This window comes from Lobosporangium transversale (assembly GCF_002105155.1).
Source record: "Lobosporangium transversale strain NRRL 3116 chromosome Unknown BCR41scaffold_43, whole genome shotgun sequence".
NCBI classification, from domain to species: Eukaryota; Fungi; Mortierellomycota; class Mortierellomycetes; order Mortierellales; family Mortierellaceae; genus Lobosporangium; species Lobosporangium transversale.
The window spans coordinates 328,568-349,213 of NW_019029021.1; the positions used below are offsets into that span (position 1 = coordinate 328,568).

The window sequence follows — 20,646 nt, forward strand, 5'->3', positions numbered from 1 at the left end:
TGCGGCTGAGTGGGAAAGACCTTCAGTTGGCGGTGATATGTATACCTTTTACGAGGCGTTCTTGGGATGTTCCTGAACTTGGCAAAATTATAAGCTTTAATATCTTCCAATTGATTGAACAAAGAACTTCCTCTCTACTGGCCTACTGGTGTGCGGACAACATACGATGGTACCGCAGCTGCAAAAAGCAATACAGAATGGATAATAATGTCTTCATAAGCGCCAAATGCTGAATAGATGAGATTAAAAACAATGGACTACATTGACGGAAACCCAAGGGTTACTTTATCATTTAGTGTGTAGTTTTAATTTCGTGAAGGGATCACTGGAGACATGTGAGTTTTCTAGCTTTGTACATCATCTTTATACTACTTCTTGCAATATATTATATCGGACAATAGACCGATAGCTTACTTAAGCTCCATACATCCCATATGTAAATCCTTCCGACTTGCCATTTAGAAGAACCTGGATGGCAGTAAGAATGAGACAGGAAATAGACAAAGTGGGAAAGAAATATTCCATTCTGTCATTATTTCTTGTCATGTGTATACCAATAGCTTTTTGGAATATCATTTTATTATTTTATTTGTTGTAAGGTGCTTCCAACAAAGAGTTGAGTACACTTCCATCATGCGCACAACCTTCAGATCTCTCACAGTGTGAAAGAGAAAGAAAAGTGAAAGCAAAAGCTGAGAGAAATGAATGTGGCTAGTCTAACTTAGGTATATTGGTGACATTATTCGATGGCCAAATTGTTAGTTTTCTACATCCAGGAAACAGTGCTCAATTGCTGTGGACAGAGGCAATGCTGTTCCTCTGTCATGTCCGCGCCCCGATCATGATAAGTATAGAATGTTTACAAGCACATGTGTCTGACATCAATGATCATTTCGGACAGCCTTTCGAGGACACTCTTCCACCGTTTTTGCTACCGCAACCACAAGTAGTGAGTTTTCTGCTAAGTTGTCCAGACGAAATAATGGATGCGCGCAGGATCTGTCTCAACGGGCGCACCTTTTTACACGTGATGAATAAATGTTCCAGACAAAAGAGCCTGCGATGTAGCTCGGCAGCCATGTCAGAATGTGGGGGTGGCACCATGTGCGTGATGCTCAGGTCATTTTAAGTGCAATCTGAATAAGGTTGGGCCAAAAAGGGAAAAGGGAGGGGAACAAAAAATAGCCCTGAAAGATCGCGCTCGCTTCAAGCAGTGTCTCTTTACGCTGCACTACGCGACCTCGGGTTCTGTTTCTGGGGTAGTCCATTCATCCCTTCTCCGAAAAGCTGAATGAGCCACTGGGAGGGGAGGATTTCTTTCCTTCTTTCACATCTTTTTCCTCCACACTATTTTCTGATCCACTCCTTCTGCTTTCTACTATTCTTTCATAAAGATTGAAGCGTGCGATAGCTTTCTTCTCTTTCTCATTGCCCACATAGAATTCTACAGCAATGACCCAAACACGCCCCATTCGTAAGGTTTTGATCGCGAACCGTGGTGAAATTGCATGCAGAGTCATAAAAACCTGCCGAAAACTCGGTATTGCCACCGTCGCTGTGTATTCCGAGAGGTAATAGCAAGAATGCCCAAAAAAAAAAAAAAAAAAAAAAAAAAAAAGTGCTGTTGCCTTGCCCTCACATAATTTGAGGCATGTGGAGCCACTGTGTGCGATTTGTCTTTTGATTGTCCGCTCGGCTAAGCTGTTTTCCTTAATGGACTTGTGTTTACCCTTAGTGACCAAAATGCTCTATTTGTGCGGATGGCTGATGAATCCGTGTTCATCGGACCCTCTCCCTCCTCGGAATCGTACCTCTGTGGTGACAAAATCATTGACGCCTGTCGAGTCACTGGTGCTGACGCTGTTCATCCAGGTATGTCTCTGTTACTGGTTTTTCTGTTGTGAAAAAAGTCACTTTACTGTGTATATAGCACTCGGCTAACAGCCAAATATCCCCATCTCTAGGCTATGGCTTCTTGTCTGAGAATACAGACTTTGCTAGGGCCTGTACAGACGCTGGCATTAACTTCATTGGTCCACAACCAGAATCGATCCTTGCTATTGGAGATAAGGTATGCCATACAAAGAATTACTAGATGGACTTGATCATTTTTACCGATCTTGTCTACACCTAGTATTCACTTTCCATAACGATCTTTCATTTTATAGATCGCATCCAAGAACCTACTTGCCGCCAAGGAGCCCTCAATTCCATTGATTCCGGGCTATAATGGTGACGATCAAAGTATTGATAACCTGATTCAACAAGCAATCAGGATCGATTTTCCTGTACTTCTGAAGGCCTCGGCCGGTGGAGGAGGAAAGGGCATGCGTATTGTGCGTGAAGCCTCAGCTCTGAAAGATGAGATTGAAATGGCCAAGTCTGAAGCACTGCGATCCTTTGGAAGCGACAATTTACTTATTGAGAAATACTTCTCAAATGCTCGCCATATCGAGATTCAAATTATGGGTGATAAACATGGCAACGTCTACCATTGCTTTGAACGCGAGTGTAGTATTCAGCGGAGACATCAAAAAGTCATTGAAGAGACACCTTCTCCAATGATGGATGAGAAACTCCGAAATGATATGACTTCAGCCGCCATCAAGATCGGAAAGCTCCTCCGATATGAAGGAGCAGGAACTATTGAGTTTATTGTTGTATGTCTTGTATGCAAAACGTACTGAGATGATGGCCGCTTTGTTTGTTCGCTTGTTAATTCTCTTTCTTTCTCTCAATTCAATGGTCCAATGGCACAGGATGACGCTACCCGTAAATTTTATTTTCTAGAGATGAACACCCGTCTTCAAGTAGAGCACCCTGTCACTGAGATGGTGACTGGACTTGACTTAGTCGAGCTTCAGATCCTTGTCGCCCAAGGCTTTGATCTCTCCCAGACTCAGCTCCCTAACTTGCAGTTGAATGTAAAGAAAGCGTGGTTTACTTTTACTTTTTTTTTTTTTTTTTTTTTAAAAAAAAAAAAAAAACAAGATATAATGGACCGAAAGCTTATGAAGTAACTTTTACACATTTGGTGCATGTGCATATAGGGCCATTCTATTGAATGCCGACTTTACGCTGAGGACCCTGAAAATGACTTTTTGCCTTGCACAGGCAAGATCCGTCGCTGGAAGCAATGCACTGCCGACAATGTTCGCTACGATAGCGGTATTGAAACTGGTTCTGAGATCAGCATTTTTTACGATCCCATGATTTCCAAGATTTCTGTCTGGGCTCCTACTCGCGATCAAGCTATCCAAAAGATGGCATTAGCCATGCGCGAAACGGTAGCGCTTGGTCTGACTACGAACCGTAAATTTTTGATTCAAGTGCTTCAACACCCACGATTTCAGGCAGGTAGACTCTCGACCAGATTCATTGATGAGGAGGCAATCCACAAACAAAATGCAGCTCCTCATCCTGATGAGGATCGTCTTGCGATTGTCCCCATGCTATGGGGTTGGTATTTGCGCGAGCAAGCCCGTACGGAGCTCAAATACATCCCAAGTGGATGGAGGTATGTCAAGCATAAGAAGCAACAGGACGGTTATGTGGGCGAAAACGCAGAGCGGACGATTGAGCTTCAATATGAACACTTGGTCAAGCCTGGAGGATGGGTCCCTCCAAACCAGAAGTTGGCAGAGAAGAAGTTTGATGTCCTTTACCGAGCTGTTGTTGCTGGTCAAGAGCCCGGCGAATGGCGCACAGCCAAGGTTGGCTTAGGGAAGGTACTCGTTGAGGAAGATGATCTTGGAGAGCGTAGTGGTGTCCTGCGCTGCACCATCGGTAAGCAACGTTACTGATGGTCTCTAAGGTCTAATGATTACCTTACTCATCTGTGGCGAAAATTAACCGTATTGCGTCTATGTATTTTTAGATGGGGTAACTCGCGACTATAACATCGCCAATGGCTCAATTGAATTTAATAACACTGAGATCTATGTGCATACAAAAGATTTTGGAGGCAAGCAGATCCTGTTTGTGCGTAAGGACAAGCTCAAGAGTACGGCAGAGGGCGAGGATGATGTGCATTCACCATACACAGCCCCAATGCCTTGCAAGATTCTTAAAATCCTAATTCCTTCCGGAACAGTAGTTAAGAAAAATCAAGCAATTCTGACAATGGAGTCGATGAAGACAGAGGTGCGCCTGTATGCACGCCACGATGGCACCCTCAAACTAAATGTTGGAGAAGGCGACATGATTGAGGCAGGCACAACTCTTTGCGATATTCAATAATGTAATGGACATTGGTGTGGTTGAATAAAGTAAATAAATCAGTCAAATGCGAAATGTTGGGCCACAAAGTTCTTGTCCATATCCATTTTAATTTTAATACAACACAAACACATGCAACTCAACCCTTGTCTTTTTATTCATTTCATTTCATGTACTCTCTGTTTATCACACGGCAACATACTCTTTGCTTTGCCTCATCCCTCGCCATTTAATTAGAATTAGAAATTCTACTCCTCCATTGATTCCACCACATTGCTAATCCCCTCCAACATTACAACAAGCTCCTTCTCTCATAGAGCCTTTTGATCTTATCATACAGACAAAGAAGAAAAAACTTTTTATTCTGTTGTTTTTCTATTCTTTTCTTGTCGTTTTTTTTTTTGCATTGCAGCAATTTACACATACATCATGGAATTGTCTGATAAAAACTACGAGTCTTCTTCTAGAAGCAGTCTTAGCATCATGAGTAATATCAGCAACAACTATGATATAGTCACCGGTACGTAAATCATTCTCAGGATCTTTTTTTTTTTTTTTTTTTTTTTTGGGCTCGAGATAAGAGCTAAACTGACAACTATCTTTCTTTGTCCAGACAAGAATATGGAGTTCATATGGTGGATCGCTAATCGATTAACTAGCTATGACGAAGAGATGCATAAAGAGATACTTGAAGACTTTTTCACAGATGATGCCCGGTGAGTGTTGCTTTCTCAGTTTTCCTTTTCCCCGGCCTCACCAATAATTAACATGTAGACTTTGCATGTGATATGTCATTGTCAACATGAACATGTGCAATATTCCAGTCATTATAAGCTTTTATTTTATCCACATAGAACTATACTCACCGCAAATTTAGCATGTGCAACCTCTATCATTTCCAGAATTCGCTCTTTTACCAATTGCTAATGAAATTTCATTCGCGTCGTTTGTGCTTGGCCTAATACGATCTAGATATATTCATCCTACACTCACAGTAGAAGGCAAGTACAACATTCGAAAGGTCTTTCGCGTGTGGACTTCATTGAACAAGGACGAGCCTGAGGTCACAAACATTGTATTCGAGTAAGCTTATAAACCCCTCTCAGATGTTCACACCTTCTTTTGGGACTGGGTTGTTGCATGGACAAAATAAAGGGACTAAATGAGAGTCAGAAAGTTATCATTTTCCTGCCATCTGCTGATGAGCAGCATTTTATTAACGGACCCAATAAGAAACACTATGGTTTCTTCAATAGAGGTCCGAGCATTGTGCACCTGATTAATATCTACTCTCTTTGGAAATAGTGGACACACGGCCATAATCTCGTTGACTCAGAACTTGAGACCGCGCCTCTTTCCTTTTGTGCACCTTCAGATCCCTGCAACGACAACTCTACATTTTCGGGACTCCGAGATTGGACCGATGATTTACAGTCAGCAAGATTCGTGGACTTTGGAGGGCATTGTGCAGAGTATGCCTTTACTCGGCTGGTGGTACGATCACATTGTCCGGTAGGTTTATTGCAAACAATCTCCAATCCACTTTTATAGCTTATGGTTCCTTCTACATTTGTGTTAAACTTACACACTCTGGACCACCTGTTTCTGAAATCAGCAATATATTAGGATCTGTTTTGACAAGCGCTGGGGGGTTTTTGCACACAGCCAACCAAACGACAGAGTACTTGCAATTTAGAGCTGAAGAGGTTCAAAAGATTTCAGCTGAAATCATTGAAAAATCCAGTGTTGAGATCCAACAGCGCTCAAAGGAAATGACACTTAGAGCACAAACCATGGTTGACCAAGCCAAGGATACAGTCGAAAAGCGTGTAGCATCAGCAAAGGAAGAGGTCCAGAGGATGCGGCAAATGATGAGGCCGCAGATAGTTACTAAGGCTATCACTAGCTCTGCCACTCTATCTGTAACAGCCCCTTGAATATACTGGCCTTCGATCCTTAATAATATACCTCTGACCATAGTGAATTTTAAAAATAAATAAATAAAAAAAAAATTGGACACATATGGAGTTGAAGGGTAACACTAGGATGTACTGATATGGAGCAGGAGACAAATGAATCCGACCGGTCGGTGCACTCCGGGTGGCTGTCAACATGCAGCACCCTGCGCCATTTGCTCATTCCTCCGCTGCGCAATTTCTATTCACTGCAGAAAGTCGGGATATTTAGTAAAATGAAACCCTGGCAGATCATATCCGGAACATCCAAATTAAGCATCTCCATTTCCCACGTTGCATTCAGATATAAATGGAAGCATGGACAAACTGTTTTCCTTCGATTGTCTTTCTCTCTCTCACTACCTTCACTTGTGAAATATACAGCTACATTCCTAATTTTTCTCAAAAAAGCCATTACACTATACCCTTGCACAACCTTCCAGGAGCTGGTCCCTATTTTTTTCATTCTCCATTTATAATATAATATTAAACACTATGCGTCTGATCAAGCAAAACATGGATGATGCAGCAGCAACAGAAGCCATGCGTGGTGGTGCTATTGGTGCTCTCAAGTATTGCACCGTGGCTTTGTTTGTAGGAGGAGTTCTTCAGGCAACCTGGCCCAGGTTTGCTGCAATCCGACCTCCTCAGAAGGTGCTTGAAGCTTGAGACACTACCAATGCCAAGATAATGAATCGTGAAAACCATGATTCATTAACATAATGAAACTCCAATAATTCTTTTCAATCAAATAGGGTTGGCTCATGGTTGCTGCGTTCCTAGGAGGATTTGGAAACGGATCCGATACAACATTCACTAATTTTGAGCGACGTGATCGGGAAATGCAAATTCGAATCGCAGAGCAGAAACGCCATGATATTTTGTATGGAAGTGAGGAGGAGAGGCGAAAGGTATCAGCCACTAACGCGACTGCTGCTTCCTCCCTCTCATCATCATCGCAGGCAGCATAGAAAGCATCGATATCATTGAGTGTAATGGATAATTTTTCTTTGTCTTTAATATGTAAAATAAATAAATAAAAACCATTTATACTATGATGACACGCTTAATTGTGTTCCACAAGTGCTCCTCCGGCTCCAACACCCTCACCATTTAAGGTTGTGTCCTCGCTAGGAATGATATGAAGGTGCGGATTATCATAGAAGAATGCAATAGCACATATGACGAAGACCGCTAGCAATGCAATGCCCTCAAACCAGTTTGTTTCATGATCTGAGATAAGATAGTTGATTAACAAAATGGAGCCTGACAAGATGACCACTTCCAATATTGTAAATCGGAAAGTCATTGGGACATCCATGATCCAACCAAGGAGCACCAAGATAGGGGTAACAAGCAGGGCAATTTGCATACAGGAGCCAACCATCAATGACACAGCCTTATCCATTCGATTAGCTCTGGCTTCCTTTATCGCAATGACCTCTTCTTGCAAGTCTGCGATCAAGACAATTGGAAGTAAGATGAAGCCAACAAAGGAGTCGTTCAAATGAAGCTGTCTCCCTAGACTTTCAACAGCATGGACGAGAAAGTTGGCCGAGTATATTTGAGCAGCCATCACAACAACAAAAGCAAAACCAGCGAACCAAAAGTGAGTGTGGCGTGTCTCGACCGTATGAGCTCCCTCGTGCTTGGCCTCGGGCGTGATCATAAAAGTACGGTGGAGAAGTTGATAGTAGAGGCAAATGCCATATAGCGCCAAGAGGATGATAGCCATGATCTTGGAGAGTGTGAGGATTCGAATATCAACAAGCGTACGGATCTCCTGCGTTTGGATGTGGCGCTGGACTGGATCAGACAGCACGGGTCTCATATCTCTGTAAACTGAGGTCAAGGTCACATCCAGGCCGATAGGGATAACATAGGCTATACAGGTTAGCATTAGGATGTGAACGCTTGTTTGGGTCGTTTCCTATTAAAGCGCAAAGCATTTGAACAAGAGTTACTAAAAATATCCCTGTAAAAAAAAAAGAAAAAAAAGATAGAATTGTTTACCAACCTTTTTCAGCTTTTGATGCTTGTTATGGATGCCTCCAACCAAGATTGATATCCCCAACATCTGCAGTAACACGTTTTGTTAAGATTGGCTGGTGCACGATCGTTATCCTCAATAGCAATTGATAGAAGAAAAAATTTAAAGACGCTTACCAAGAGTAGGTTGTTGAGGATGGCGCCGAGCATTGCTGCCTGAACTACGACAACCAAGCCTTTCTTGAGAGCGATAGCTGCGACAGCCAGCTCGATGGAGCTGCTGGTCAACGCATCAAGCACGCTCACCACCCGCTGTTCCAAAAAAAAAAAAAAAAAAAAAAAAAAAAATTAGTTTGGAATATGACGACAGATTGGAATTCCGAGAACAAAGATCCCGCTGCTAATCCAATTCTTACCGCTCCAAACTTGGGGACAAGCTCTTCCAAAGCAGCGCCTGCTGCTTTGCCGAGATGCATCATCACTAATAGATTCAACCCAAAGATAACCCAGTTGGCTGCTAGGCTCAACTCAGGACCATGGGCTGCACCCGCACCATGATCAGCTCCAGCTTTGGACAGCATGACATACTTTAGCCCTCCAAACTCTAAGGCTGCATGAGATATAGTGTTGTTGCCGTCTGCATTGCCATGTGATAGCTCCATCTCATGCTTTGCCCGAGCTGTTAATACGATTGGTATCGTCCATGCTGGTACAATCAATGTAATAAGAAAGAACCTCCGGAAGAATGTATTGATAGCATGCATATTTTCCTTAACAGTTCTGTAGGGGAAAAGGTGACGATCCACTCGTTGGCCAAGTGCATGGTCCATCTGAGTTGATGTATGATCTGAATTACTCTTTTCCATTTCATCTTTGCCACTTGCATTCTTATTCTCGTCGCCATTTTCAATATTCTCTCCCTTGAAGCTACTTAGTTTGTTATTATCGTCCTGGTCGATATGTGAGAGTTCAACAGCCGGTTGAAATTTCTCATCCTTCAGACTTAATTCAGGTGCAGCGTTTATGTTTCGTTCTTCTGGTGTGGACTGATCCTTGAAGAGAACATGACGGCGACGCACAGCATTATCGGTATGGTTCTTCTGGTCGTGTGTGGGTATCGATATTGTTGAGTCGCCAGATAACATGTTGTCCCCATTTGTAGCCGAACTGCTGTGTGGTTGAGAATAGGTTAGAGGCTGTGAAAGAGGAGGCGGAGAAGGTGAAGATGCGACTGCGTGGGCATCATTTTTGCTATTGATAGAAGATGAATGCAACATGGTCTCCGTCTTCCTTGACGAAGGTCACTAAGGAAAAAATGCTGTCGTAAATGAAGAGGTAAAAGAAAGAGAGAGGAGAGAAGGGTCCATGAAATATGGAGACAGCAAAATATTGGATATTTTACATCAGTGCACAATTATTATTTTTTTCTTTTTTCAATATTTCCGCGATATTTATTATGCTTATTGACTATGCTCTACCTATGCTTGCTGGTAGATCCCTGGTATGTCGGGTCCTGACTAGGATAGCTAAAATCGGATTTACTGCCAGGAGGTGGAGGTGGACCGGCTTGAAGCGCGTCCATGACCGCTGCGGGTGAAGGTGCAATTTCTCCTTTCTGTTCACTCCTGGCACCTACTGGTCGTGGCTTCGCCCATGACACCTTCAGGAGAGCTCCCTGAAGATTAACGCCTCCTCCAGCCTTCTCGAACGCCAATTCCGCTCCTGCTCTTGTCGTGAAATTAATGAAGGCACAATTTGACTTGTGTACAACAACAATTGACTTGATCTCCCCAAATACATAGAAAAATCCTCTCAAATCAGGCTCTGTAACTGATTCTGTCACACCTGTGATAAATAGTGAGGTCTGGGTAAACCATAGGATAGTCATAGTTAATATTAATATATCTGGTTAGAAAGTATATACATATAAAGACTTCTTGGGAGCTGAATTATGTAACTTACAATGGTCTTGTCTTCGGGTGTCGAAGCTTGCCTTCCTGCACCACCAGCCCTTGGCCCTGCTAAAATTTTTCTAGCTACAGGGTCGTTGGTGCCATAGTAGCGATCCTTGATATTCTGATGCTTCAGCTCCCCCTCTTGAGGCATTTCATGACGATATGGACATTCTGCCCCACGTGTACAGTTTCCCTTCACGAAAAATGAGCATATATGCTGACGATTACGCCTATAATAGGGGTCCTTTCTCTGTAGTTTTTTTAGCATTTCACGCCCTGCCGACTCTGCTTTCCCAAAGTTTCCTGATCCAAGCCCATCATCATTATTCTGAAACTAAATGGCCATTACAATGATACAATCTTTGTTATTTGGTATAGTTTTTTTTTTTTTTTTTTTTTTTTAAAAAAAAAAAAAAAAAGAGGCGAACTGTTTGCATTTGAGTGAACATACATGAGCATCCATGTTTTGAGCAAAGTATTCTTTGTTGACGTCAGATCGAGGCGCATTATCCTCTAGGCCAAGGGCTGTATCACGAACTTGGACTGGCAGACCAAACTCTAGATCCAGTAGGCACGTTTGGCAAACATTCTTTACTTTAGAGCAGGTTTGACAAATTTCTGTCTTTTTGAAACGCATGCCAACTCCGGGGCACCAACGGAATACTGTGAATGGTCTGGTGCAGACTTTACACTCTTTCGCCTGAGACTGCTTGGTCTATATCAATATGCAGTCCATAACAAGGACCTATTAGTAAGCGGGTAGCCCTTGAGTCAGCGATCGAGGGCCTTTTGTTAGAGCAGCTGTGAAGCAACTTCAAGAGTTCAGCTTCTAGCGACATACCATGCGTAGATAGGGGTTGTCTCCGAGACAAGTCTCACAGAGGATAGGGAATTCCTAATGGAGCATAGTAAAAGGATTGATGCTGGCAAAGGTAAGTGATGGACTTGGCTCATATGCATGACTCATTGATTTACAACAGTATCCTTGTTATTACCGATTCTTCCCAAGAGACTTTGTTAGGATCAGCTTTAATTTGTGCCATGGTTGGTGGTAAGATGTGAGGAAGTGTAAATGTGTAAATGTGCGAATGAAGAGCATTGCAGGGATGCATACATTATAAGGTGGCGCAGTGGCTTATTTCCTAAGTAACAATGAACATGTGTGAAGGGTTCAAGGTCGCTGTTGTCTTTTGGTCTGAACATGACATCCTTCAACTTTCACTGCTGAAGACGCAATCCTTTCTACCATGCGAATCCGTCTCGCTTTCGAAGATCCGTTGCCACGATACAAGTGTTGGTTCGAAGTTCCTAGTTCGTGTTCAACGATCCGCGATCTTCAAAAGGCGATCAGGAAGGGCTTCAAGCTGGATCAGTATTGCAAAACAACCCGTCTGGACTTGGATGGATTCTTTCTTCTGCCGGCTTCAACAATTGCTGGGCTTATCAAGGACGATGACCTTTTACAGTATGCTTTTTGCTGATGCTAAAAAATGGCAGCTTTTCAAAGAAAAAAAAAAAGTCGCTGTTAACAATTTTTTTTTTTTTTTTTTTTTTTTAATAGAGTGAGGATCAGAAGAAAATGTGATAATTTACCACCGCGTTCTTTGCCCGCTGCAGGTAAGATCAGTAATATCGGCAAGCATGTCATTATGGAAGAAAACAACCCTCTATGCTTTTATTGAATATCTCTCGTTTTACAATAAAGGTGGCAAGAAACGCTCAATAGAGGAGGCGGAGTTACTTTATCAAGATTCAAAAACAGCAAAAAGAAGAGCGCACATGGGGAAAGAAGTACCTACACGTAAATCATCGCAGAGTATACGGCCGCGACCTGGACAGCCAAATCAAAAACAAAAGCAGCATACGGAATTGAACAGGAAACCATCAACACTTGTAAACTCTCAAGCGGTCAATGATAAGCAGGAAAAAATTGATGACCAACAACGAACACAGTCGGATGAAGTAACTTTATCCATTAAGGGGAATGAAGCGAAGAAACCAGCGACACCCTTCAACCAAAAGAAACCTGAAAAAACTATTAACAGTTTGAACAACAAAAAAGTACAAAATATTTCTGCGAAACCCAAGAATGGGACTTCCGAAGCAGACTCAAGTGCATCGGAGGGCGATGTTTCCGACGACACTGACAGTAATAACACCGGTAATGGAAATGACCTGAATATAACCATTGCAATACCCTAAATATAAAAATAACCCTTCGGATTCCAAAGTGAACAGAAAAATTCATATAAATCTTTTAACTACTCAGTGAAACCCCTTGTTAAGGTAGTCCCTGGAAGCGGATCTAAGCAAACGAAGGCCAGGAATGCACGTCGAAAGTTGCAAAAGGTTTTGGCGGCATCGGCTCAAGCCACTACGAATTCACATAGTCTTCATGATGTCCAGAGCCAAGATCGAGAGAGTATACAAACGACAGTATGCACACCTTCTCGACCAACAGTCAGCTCCAATGTACATACCCAGCCGTCGCCAAAGATTGTCATGACGACCGTTGATCTGCAAGACCACGATATTATCCATAAAAAACAGAAAGCAACGACACCTAAAAAGAACGTTTCCTTTGGCAAGAAGGCTGCTGGCGATGCACATGGGATGTCAGATCCAGTACCAACACAAACCATCTTAAAATCGAATACCCCTAACAATGCCAGCTCCATAATGCCTGCAAAAGAAGACGAGGCAGATTTAGAATTACCATTACGGATTTATGCGGATCTTCCTAGACAAGAAGGTCCTCTATGTATTGGAGACATCATCGCATATAAGGTTTGTCAAAGAGAAAACTCCGATGAGCGATTAAACCATTATGATGAGTTTTGTACGAACTCAAGTATTCACTACGCTTACTATTTGCATCGCGGGCATAGACGTTGGAGATCGGTCCCTCATACAATCCAATCATCTCGGAATTCAAGGTTGGCAGGATGAAGCTACTCTTTCGATTGTCATTATACCTTTGCATTGTTGTACGCTAGAGAAGTAGCTGATACTTTACTATTATTGCTCAATCTTTTGTACATCTCTAGGAAGCAACAGTAATTGGGCTTTCAGAGTCAGGGACAGTTGCCGAGGTGCAGCTAGATCGCAGGTTTAGGGCCTCATTTGAGGTGGATGGTGATGGCCAACCCATCCTAGGCAAGTTCGATGTCTATGATGAAGATGCAGTAGAGCGCGCTAGACAGGGTATTGCGTCTTTGGACGTCCTAAGCCTTGCAGATTGCCGCCTCATATCTAGAAGCAAAGTGGATTCTTAGGACGTCATCTCTATCTATCTGAAATAAAAGAAAAGGACAGTCTTGTCTCTAAAGATTGCTGTGGTTGTTGATTGAAAACAATATATATATGTTACCGTTTCAGTAAATTGTTCAAAATTATTATTTTGCGCCACAGCAACGGGATGTGCTCAACCGCGATACGGTTGTAGCGGAAAATATCGCTGATCCAGGTTCTGTTTCAAAGAAAGCTGACAAAGCACAGGAGTGCCAACCAGTGTAACAGGAATCTGTATAAACAGTAATTGGAGGAGACAGCATTAGCAGTAACTGTGATACTCGGAACCAATTGATCTTTGCTGTTTTACAATAAAAGAAATTGAATGTGAAAAAAAAAAAAAAAAAAAAAAAAACTATTGGGCGAAGTTTCTGAAATAAGAAAAGGAGTTTCAAATGAAGAATGAGAGCATGCTATGCATCACAAGGATGGAATGTTCAAAAAAGGAGAGTCCGCATGGGCCAAGCAAATTGGTTCTATGGCCTAATATATACTTTATATATCCATTTATCCATTTTCAATCTTTAATCAGGTTGGATAAACAAGGCAGCAGCTGATGAATGGATGGGTAGATGAACAGATGAATAGGGGGTGAGTTGTTTTAATGAACTGAAAGTATGTACAAAAGTGTCATTTGTCCAAAGAAGCTGGATCGCGTGTGAGAGATATTCTTACTGTCCAGAAATTAGTGGCATGGCCAAACAAGTGTTTCACCGGATCTTTTTTTGTTTTTGGACAAACAATTACATATTACAATTACATACACATGCACGCACAAAGATCATCTCTCTCTCCCTTCCATTCTTCCCCCCTTTTTTTCTGCTTCCTTTTTCCCTTTTTCTCCTCTCTTCATTCTTCAACTCCCTCTTCCGAAACAATAAAAAAAGATTTTCCTTGACGTTCCTTTTTTCATTTTTCATTTATTTCTTTTACTTAAACCATGTTACAGATCAATCCGTTTGACATCCCAGAGATTTTAAATCGCATTCTCACTTGTACGTCGATCTTGAGTGCAAATGATCTGGCTCTGACTGCTTTGGTCAGCAAGTCATGGGCTCTTGCTTCAAGACGAGCATTGTGGCAAGACCTCGAACTTAATAGCGAGTCCTGGATCGATGTACATTACAATAACTTGTATAAACAACTGATGCGCTACGGTCATTTTGTACGCGTACTCACATTGACAGACTGCGTAAGTACTCATGGCTATTCACCTTGGACGAAACATATAGAAAACACATTGCTACCTTCCCCGTTCTAATAGACGATATCAACATTTAGGGTCCCGACAAGGCTCGGTTTTGTGAGTTAATGTGCATGATGAAAAACCTGCAGGTGGTTCTTTTGGATAGGCTCATGCTTCGTGGTCATGCCTCTATATTACAAGAGTCTCTCGACCTCTTGTTTTTCCCACAGCTATGTGTTCTCAAACTGCCATATATGATCTCGAGCTCTAGTGGTCCTGATATCCTGCTTAGGATCTGTAACTCTGCACATAAAATCCAGCGTCTGGAGTTAATGGACAGCGACTTTGATGGCAAAGCCCTTGCTCTCATCGAAGAAGCATGCCAATCACTTGTCTCCCTTGACTTGTCAAGAAACGAGGTGGTCACTCTGAACGAATCAATCACAAAGCATGTCGCAATGGACCAGGTAGAAGAGCATTGGCTAGGATCCAAGATACCAAATACATCACCAATAGTGGATACATCCTTCGGGCTATCGACGAGAACACCTACATGTGGCAGTACTCAAAACTCCAATATGTTGCCCTTGACCCAAAAAATGACCGACGCCTCAAGTCCATTGGCTCTTCAGTCACGACAGCATACACATGTTCACGAGTTTACGTCCCGGAAGCCGTCTGAACGTCATGAGTTTCAGGATTCACGCACACAATATGGAAACATACAGCGTTGTTGCAGACCTAGCTTGCTGGAGATGCGGCAACCTTTTATGTACCTCGAAGAACTTAGTCTTGTATTTTGCCTTGGGATCACTAACAGTGATTTCCAAACACTTTTTCAGTCATTTCACGGCAAGAATCTTCGGTCATTGGATCTTCAATTCACAAATATCGAGGATTCAGGCCTTGAAACATTGGCTGACGCCTTGACGATGCGATGCACACATCCAACATTACAAAGTATAAAGTACACTGGCATCACTTGTGTCAATGTGAGCTTTTGCAGTAAAATTACAGCGCGCGGAATAAATGCATTAGTTAAGGGATGCCCTCAACTGCTAGAGCTTGAGTTCTTGAGTTGTGACTCTGTTTCTGCAGAGTGCTTTCAAAATACAATGCCATGGGCCTGTGCTGGGCTCAAGCGACTCGAGTTTACAGTTCATCCTAGAGTACTATTTCTGGATCAATCCATCAAAAATAAGGACACAGTCAATCGACGGCTCAGTACCACAGTGTCAGAAGAAGAAGGGGGGTCAGCAGCAGCAGTAGCAAAGAACCATGACCCTACTCCTTATAGGACTATCAATCAAGGCGACCAACAGTCTCAGATGACGGCTCAGCATCAGAAGGGCAATTTGTTACAACGAGCACATCATGGTATTTTAAAAATTCATAAACAGTGTACTCAAAGAAAAGAAGACATTCAGCCGAACGATAAAGAATCAATACTCAGTGATTACTACGCCATGTTTAGGCAGATCAAACTTCTCACGGAGTTGCAATCACTGCAGATATTCAACAGTCCAGCACTGAACACTACGAACAATGCAGGAAGTCTACCAGAAGAGTATTCAGTTCCTGAGGGCCCGCATATCCAACAGAACTGGGATCCTACACTAGAAGGCGCCATGAGTACTGAAGAGGATCTGCAGGAGACCAATGGTGGAGGTCGAAACATCATCGATGGCGAACTACGCGATGCGCAAAATATGCAAGATAGTAATTCTGATAGTGGTCCAAGTTTAGGGCACCCTTTTTTCCATAAAAACAAGATAGCTATGGCCCCGTTACTTATTGCTGGAAGCGTGTCCAATTCAAGCATCTGCCCGTTCTCGTTTCGGATGGGTCTCAAAGCACTGGGTCGGCTGAAGAAATTACAGACACTTACGTTTTATGAGCGCTCAAATGTGGTCTTTGGACCCTCAGAGATGCGATGGATTGGCAAAACATTCCCTCAGCTGTCGGTATTGCAATTACGGGGTGCTATCGAGGCCCCGGACAAATCTTTTGAGCGCTTAAAGAAGGTACAGCCAGGAATTCAACTCCAGGTGTGTCCGTTATTTGATAACCCTTCATAATAAAGTCACAAAAAAAGCCACTTCATTTTACACCTTTTGCTTCGAAGAAAGAAATGCGAAATTACAGGTCATTCCTTCCTTGTTCCATCAATTACTCGTGATTTAGGCTCTAACACTAACAATCAGACGCATCGAAAATCAGCAGCACATTCTTTTCTTTTGCATCAACAGTTGAAAGAATCTCATGGAGGTTGATCCATTCGAGGCACGTCTTGAATTCCGTGGCTTGCTTGGCAGACTTAATGCTTCACAGCATTCGATCCAGAAGGTCGGGAACTTCGCCATGAGGAATAAGAACCTTCATGAGGATCTTTACAGTTGTATTATTGAGGAGCTAGAGCAGGTGAGAGCCGATTCATTAGGGCTATTTATTGAATGTATGCTTGCTTCACCTTTGCACTGTAGCTTTTGCTTGCCCATCAAAGTCGATTCTCTCAGAGTATGATTGGAAAAGCAATAAAGGAAAATGAGCAATCTAGATACGAGGAAGAGCTATTGGGAGACTATCGGCTACAACACAGACTTGCTTTACTTTGAGTACACCATCGCAATGAAGTATTTAGTTATATCGCATACAAGGTTCATTCGATTACGAGGCGTATTCACACTCTTTACATGCAGCTCTCCTGCGTGCTCTTCGTTGAATAAAAATGCTTATGTATGCGAGATCCTCATTGGAGTTGAATATATCATAGACCATCGAAGGCATTTTTGTTTACATGTGTCTCGTCAGTAAAAAAAAAAAAAAAAAAAAAAAAAAAAATACTCAGCGTCTGTGGACCTTATCTACCTTATTTGTTGCTTCTCAATCTTATTCTCATGTGGCCGGCTTTGATTTTTGGCTCTCATACCCTTGTCCCTTGCAATTTTTTTCTTCTTCTTTGCTTTTGGAACAGTGAAGCTTTATCAATGTATGTAAATGTAACTAAGGATTATATATGAAAAGCATGATATTTATATCTATTTCTTTTATCAATTTTATTCAAGACGCCTTCTATCAACACCAAAATGAATATATTTTATGTTCTCGACTCCATATGTCACCAGAGCCACAAGGCAGGCTTTTCAGGATATATGGATCTTATTCAAAGAAATCTGCACAAGATAATCGAGTGCGTTACTCCAAGCGGGCCAAAAGGCAACGTGAATGTCGCAGGGACGAAAAAGGTGAGCAAGCTACCAAGAAACCAAGGAATGGTTTTCATATCATCCAACCTGAATATGATTAAATTAATATTTATTGTCACAAATGGAGGCCTTGTCAAACAATTGATTTTTTTTTTTTTTTTTTAAAAAATATATATATATATATATATATATATATATATACTATTTTAGATTCTGGACTCCTGGCGGGCAAAACGTCTGTTTAACGAAAGTGTGATTGATAAAGTGGAGAAGCCTCTTTTATCAAGGGACTTGGGGTAAGGCTTGATATCCATTATGAACAACGTATGCTTATCAAGTTACATTGGATTCTGATAGTGCCTATGATATCTGTCCGTTTACTTGGAAAAAAAAAAAAAAAAAAAAAAAAAAAATACTGAAGCGCAAATACACTATCAAACGCTGAAGCAGGATTCACAAAGGACGATATCCTGAAACGAATGGACGAGGATAGGGAGCGTGTAAGCTTTTGGGCATTGCTGGATCAGAAGATAGGACTTTTGAACTAATAACTGGAGTGTTCGTATTGCACCTTCTTACATTATTTTTTATTTTTTATTTTTTTATTTTTCTGCAGCATAAAAGAATACGCGAAGAAATATGGATCAGACCACCGGATGAGGACTCGGATGCAGAGTTTTTACAAAGCTGGGATGAAGTATCTGACATGGAGGAAAATGACTATGAGGATATCGAGAGTGAAAACGAAAAATATCTACCAAACTATCCATGGAGCTTGGAATTTGATCGCTTTTTACCCTCACCCGCTATTTTTAAATCTAAAACAAATTCGACATCTGCAACAACTTTTGATTCATCTCTCGATTCTGGTGCGGTAGCGACGAAGCGGCTCACAAGCCCAGAGGGGACAGTATCTGTGTCGAATGCCGGTGCAGGAGCAGGAACAGGAGCTACACAGGTGTCAGGTCATCACAATGGTTACCATGGACAACACAACGTTCATTTTCCACACCAGCCAACATCACAACAACAAGTTTACTCACCAACGAGTGCTTCTGCTACCGACAACAATTACATCGGAAGTACGATTTCACGTAGTCACTTCCACTCATACTATGATTCATCTATTCCGACTGCACCAACCTCAGAGGGGCCTGCTCCATCCTATAGAACATCACCATCATCTACGTATCAGCCATTTCCTAGGACACACTACCAAGAATGCACTACCAGTAGCGGCGGCAGCCTCCAATCTGGACATTCTAATGGTCATAGCGACCGTGGACCATAACTAGACTACAATCCATTTATTTTAATAAAAAAAAAAAAAAAAAAAAAAAAAAATTAGATAAAAAGTCAAATTAATATTGAAATATTTATGGTAATAAAGGAAACCTATAAACAGATAGAGATTTAGCGTATGAATAATATAAATTGATGAATAAAGAAGTATATAAGTAAAAAATAAAGATAGGAGAAGTTAAGATAAATAACAAAAAGATACAGTAGAATAGTATCGAGGTTTTTATTTAGCCTCGGCAATTGTGTTTGTAGTCTCTAATGTAATTTACGGCAAGCGCACGGCTTGTTCCTTGCTCAGGTCCCCAAACTAGATAACCAGTCATCCTTGCCCGCATAGGGCCCGTTCACAGCATGCGGTGAGTTGTCACTCCAGAGTTTGCCGCCTACACCGTCTGGGAAGTATTCCGCTATTCCTGCCATGGTTACATTCATGATCTTTAGATGATAATGCAATAAGGTAATATGTAGCTTTTTTTTTTTTTTTTTTTTTTTTTTTTTTGCTAAAGGAGGAGCCAAATAGTGAGCAGTTTACACACCAAGTAGAACTCTTGGTCAAAAGGCGCTGAGTTGGGTCCAGCCCACAAATTATCGACCCATGAAGGAAATTTGCCTTCCCCGAACATATTGTTGAATGGCACATCAAGTACAAGGCTGTTGTCGACATTATGTCTTGAGAATCTCCAGTCTCTAATCTAATTGAAGCCATCCACGAAAGTCTTTCCTTCCGGCAGCCTGTACTCTGTATGTGTCATCCGGTGCCCATTAAGCCCATACGAAGGGCCTTTTGACACAAACCGAAATTGGTTAGCCGAATTAAAATTAGATGGCTGGGGTGAACGAACACACAAAATATAAAAATATAAAAATATAAATGCAATTTGAGTGAAAGCGCCTTGCACCGTTATTACAAGACTTTACTAAATCAATCTCTTCGTTTGCAGGCCAACTGGCGTATTGATAATGGGCCGGTAACATCCAGATCGCCTTACATGACAAATAAGAGTTAAGGGAATATGCATTTATGCGCCACCAACAAACATTAATAATGATTGGAGGATGCTCACAGGCCATATCCATTTCCCTATGGATACCCTTACCCTGATTTGAGCTTCCCCATATCCGAATTTGGAGCTGCTGGCGCTGCGAACAAGACCAGACTGAATTGGATTTAAAGTGTTCTCCTCTACTCCAGCGACCCGATAGCAACCATAGCTATAACGACCAGTGCATTGCGTCTCTGGACCACTGCCCTACATATCATTGATACCGCCTTTGCGCCTATAAGATACTCTGTCAGTGTCGGCCGAATGTAAAAGTTGCCGTTTCCTACAAATGCATTAGTGCGGTTGTTGATTCAAGCTTGAGCTTCATGATACAGTTGGTTGAAACATCATGAAGCATTATGACACGCATTCAAGGTCGTCATATTGAGTCAATATTTCAGTATTGAATTCACTTACCCTCCATCTGTTAGTGTAAGATCATACTATCACCATCATACGGACGTGGGGTATGTCGTTGTCAGAAAGAAGTCATTTCCTTGC

General features: G+C 41.9%; 9 protein-coding genes across 9 annotated transcripts; 6 read left to right on the forward strand and 3 right to left on the reverse strand.

Annotated features, from left to right (window-relative positions):
• Positions 1–1,760: 1,760 nt before the first annotated feature.
• Positions 1,761–4,239, forward strand: BCR41DRAFT_311197 (carbamoyl-phosphate synthase L chain, ATP binding domain-domain-containing protein; the record flags this gene model as incomplete). The annotated part of the gene is made up of 6 exons (XM_022021020.1): positions 1,761–1,872; positions 1,965–2,071; positions 2,169–2,660; positions 2,760–2,924; positions 3,051–3,786; positions 3,878–4,239. The coding sequence occupies 6 exons, from the start codon at positions 1,761–1,763 to the stop codon at positions 4,237–4,239; spliced, it is 1,974 nt and encodes a 657-aa protein (XP_021877855.1).
• Positions 4,240–4,831: 592 nt separating this feature from the next.
• Positions 4,832–6,202, forward strand: BCR41DRAFT_360553 (hypothetical protein). The gene is made up of 4 exons (XM_022025390.1): positions 4,832–4,934; positions 5,191–5,301; positions 5,524–5,730; positions 5,834–6,202. Exons 1-4 carry the CDS (start codon positions 4,840–4,842, stop codon positions 6,153–6,155), a joined length of 735 nt encoding a protein of 244 aa, XP_021877856.1. The 5' UTR covers positions 4,832–4,839; the 3' UTR covers positions 6,156–6,202.
• Positions 6,203–6,576: 374 nt separating this feature from the next.
• BCR41DRAFT_424972 (hypothetical protein) lies at positions 6,577–7,144 on the forward strand (the record flags this gene model as incomplete). The annotated part of the gene is made up of 2 exons (XM_022030510.1): positions 6,577–6,827; positions 6,929–7,144. The coding sequence occupies exons 1-2, from the start codon at positions 6,669–6,671 to the stop codon at positions 7,142–7,144; spliced, it is 375 nt and encodes a 124-aa protein (XP_021877857.1). The 5' UTR covers positions 6,577–6,668.
• A 95-nt stretch (positions 7,145–7,239) lies between these two features.
• BCR41DRAFT_373838 (hypothetical protein) lies at positions 7,240–9,307 on the reverse strand (the record flags this gene model as incomplete). Its single annotated transcript, XM_022026820.1, has 3 exons — positions 7,240–8,103; positions 8,340–8,474; positions 8,579–9,307. 3 exons carry the CDS (start codon positions 9,305–9,307, stop codon positions 7,240–7,242), a joined length of 1,728 nt encoding a protein of 575 aa, XP_021877858.1.
• A 329-nt stretch (positions 9,308–9,636) lies between these two features.
• BCR41DRAFT_311120 (hypothetical protein) lies at positions 9,637–11,160 on the reverse strand (the record flags this gene model as incomplete). The annotated part of the gene is made up of 5 exons (XM_022021015.1): positions 9,637–10,026; positions 10,125–10,451; positions 10,569–10,832; positions 10,959–11,012; positions 11,113–11,160. 5 exons carry the CDS (start codon positions 11,158–11,160, stop codon positions 9,637–9,639), a joined length of 1,083 nt encoding a protein of 360 aa, XP_021877859.1.
• BCR41DRAFT_360559 (hypothetical protein) lies at positions 11,140–13,432 on the forward strand. The gene is made up of 6 exons (XM_022025391.1): positions 11,140–11,582; positions 11,679–11,734; positions 11,823–12,278; positions 12,387–12,904; positions 13,006–13,053; positions 13,165–13,432. The coding sequence occupies exons 1-6, from the start codon at positions 11,365–11,367 to the stop codon at positions 13,390–13,392; spliced, it is 1,524 nt and encodes a 507-aa protein (XP_021877860.1). The 5' UTR covers positions 11,140–11,364; the 3' UTR covers positions 13,393–13,432.
• Positions 13,433–14,203: 771 nt separating this feature from the next.
• BCR41DRAFT_164582 (hypothetical protein) lies at positions 14,204–16,352 on the forward strand. The gene is made up of 3 exons (XM_022019678.1): positions 14,204–14,600; positions 14,690–15,971; positions 16,069–16,352. Exons 1-3 carry the CDS (start codon positions 14,349–14,351, stop codon positions 16,125–16,127), a joined length of 1,593 nt encoding a protein of 530 aa, XP_021877861.1. The 5' UTR covers positions 14,204–14,348; the 3' UTR covers positions 16,128–16,352.
• Positions 16,353–16,743: 391 nt separating this feature from the next.
• Positions 16,744–19,107, forward strand: BCR41DRAFT_340545 (CTD kinase subunit gamma CTK3-domain-containing protein). Its single transcript, XM_022022196.1, has 5 exons — positions 16,744–17,015; positions 17,660–17,839; positions 18,011–18,096; positions 18,222–18,300; positions 18,417–19,107. Exons 1-5 carry the CDS (start codon positions 16,857–16,859, stop codon positions 19,089–19,091), a joined length of 1,179 nt encoding a protein of 392 aa, XP_021877862.1. The 5' UTR covers positions 16,744–16,856; the 3' UTR covers positions 19,092–19,107.
• A 239-nt stretch (positions 19,108–19,346) lies between these two features.
• On the reverse strand, positions 19,347–20,503 carry BCR41DRAFT_424976 (hypothetical protein; the record flags this gene model as incomplete). The annotated part of the gene is made up of 5 exons (XM_022030511.1): positions 19,347–19,537; positions 19,639–19,794; positions 20,021–20,086; positions 20,200–20,314; positions 20,433–20,503. The coding sequence occupies 5 exons, from the start codon at positions 20,501–20,503 to the stop codon at positions 19,397–19,399; spliced, it is 549 nt and encodes a 182-aa protein (XP_021877863.1). The 3' UTR covers positions 19,347–19,396.
• Between the last annotated feature and the right edge of the window lie 143 nt (positions 20,504–20,646).

Coding starts and splice junctions, on each gene's coding strand:
- BCR41DRAFT_360553 (XM_022025390.1), top strand. CDS start 4,840: ATGGAGTTCATATGGTGGATCGCTAATCGATTAACTAGCTATGACGAA. Junction 4,935..5,190: donor TTTTTCACAGATGATGCCCG/GTGAGTGTTGCT, acceptor AATACGATCTAG/ATATATTCATCCTACACTCA. Junction 5,302..5,523: donor GTCACAAACATTGTATTCGA/GTAAGCTTATAA, acceptor CTTTGGAAATAG/TGGACACACGGCCATAATCT.
- BCR41DRAFT_360559 (XM_022025391.1), top strand. CDS start 11,365: ATGCGAATCCGTCTCGCTTTCGAAGATCCGTTGCCACGATACAAGTGT. Junction 12,279..12,386: donor CACTGACAGTAATAACACCG/GTAATGGAAATG, acceptor TTAACTACTCAG/TGAAACCCCTTGTTAAGGTA. Junction 12,905..13,005: donor GAGACATCATCGCATATAAG/GTTTGTCAAAGA, acceptor TCGCGGGCATAG/ACGTTGGAGATCGGTCCCTC.
- BCR41DRAFT_164582 (XM_022019678.1), top strand. CDS start 14,349: ATGTTACAGATCAATCCGTTTGACATCCCAGAGATTTTAAATCGCATT. Junction 14,601..14,689: donor TACTCACATTGACAGACTGC/GTAAGTACTCAT, acceptor ATCAACATTTAG/GGTCCCGACAAGGCTCGGTT. Junction 15,972..16,068: donor GTTACAACGAGCACATCATG/GTATTTTAAAAA, acceptor CGCCATGTTTAG/GCAGATCAAACTTCTCACGG.
- BCR41DRAFT_340545 (XM_022022196.1), top strand. CDS start 16,857: ATGGAGGTTGATCCATTCGAGGCACGTCTTGAATTCCGTGGCTTGCTT. Junction 17,016..17,659: donor TTATTGAGGAGCTAGAGCAG/GTGAGAGCCGAT, acceptor ATTTTATTCAAG/ACGCCTTCTATCAACACCAA. Junction 17,840..18,010: donor ATGTCGCAGGGACGAAAAAG/GTGAGCAAGCTA, acceptor ATACTATTTTAG/ATTCTGGACTCCTGGCGGGC.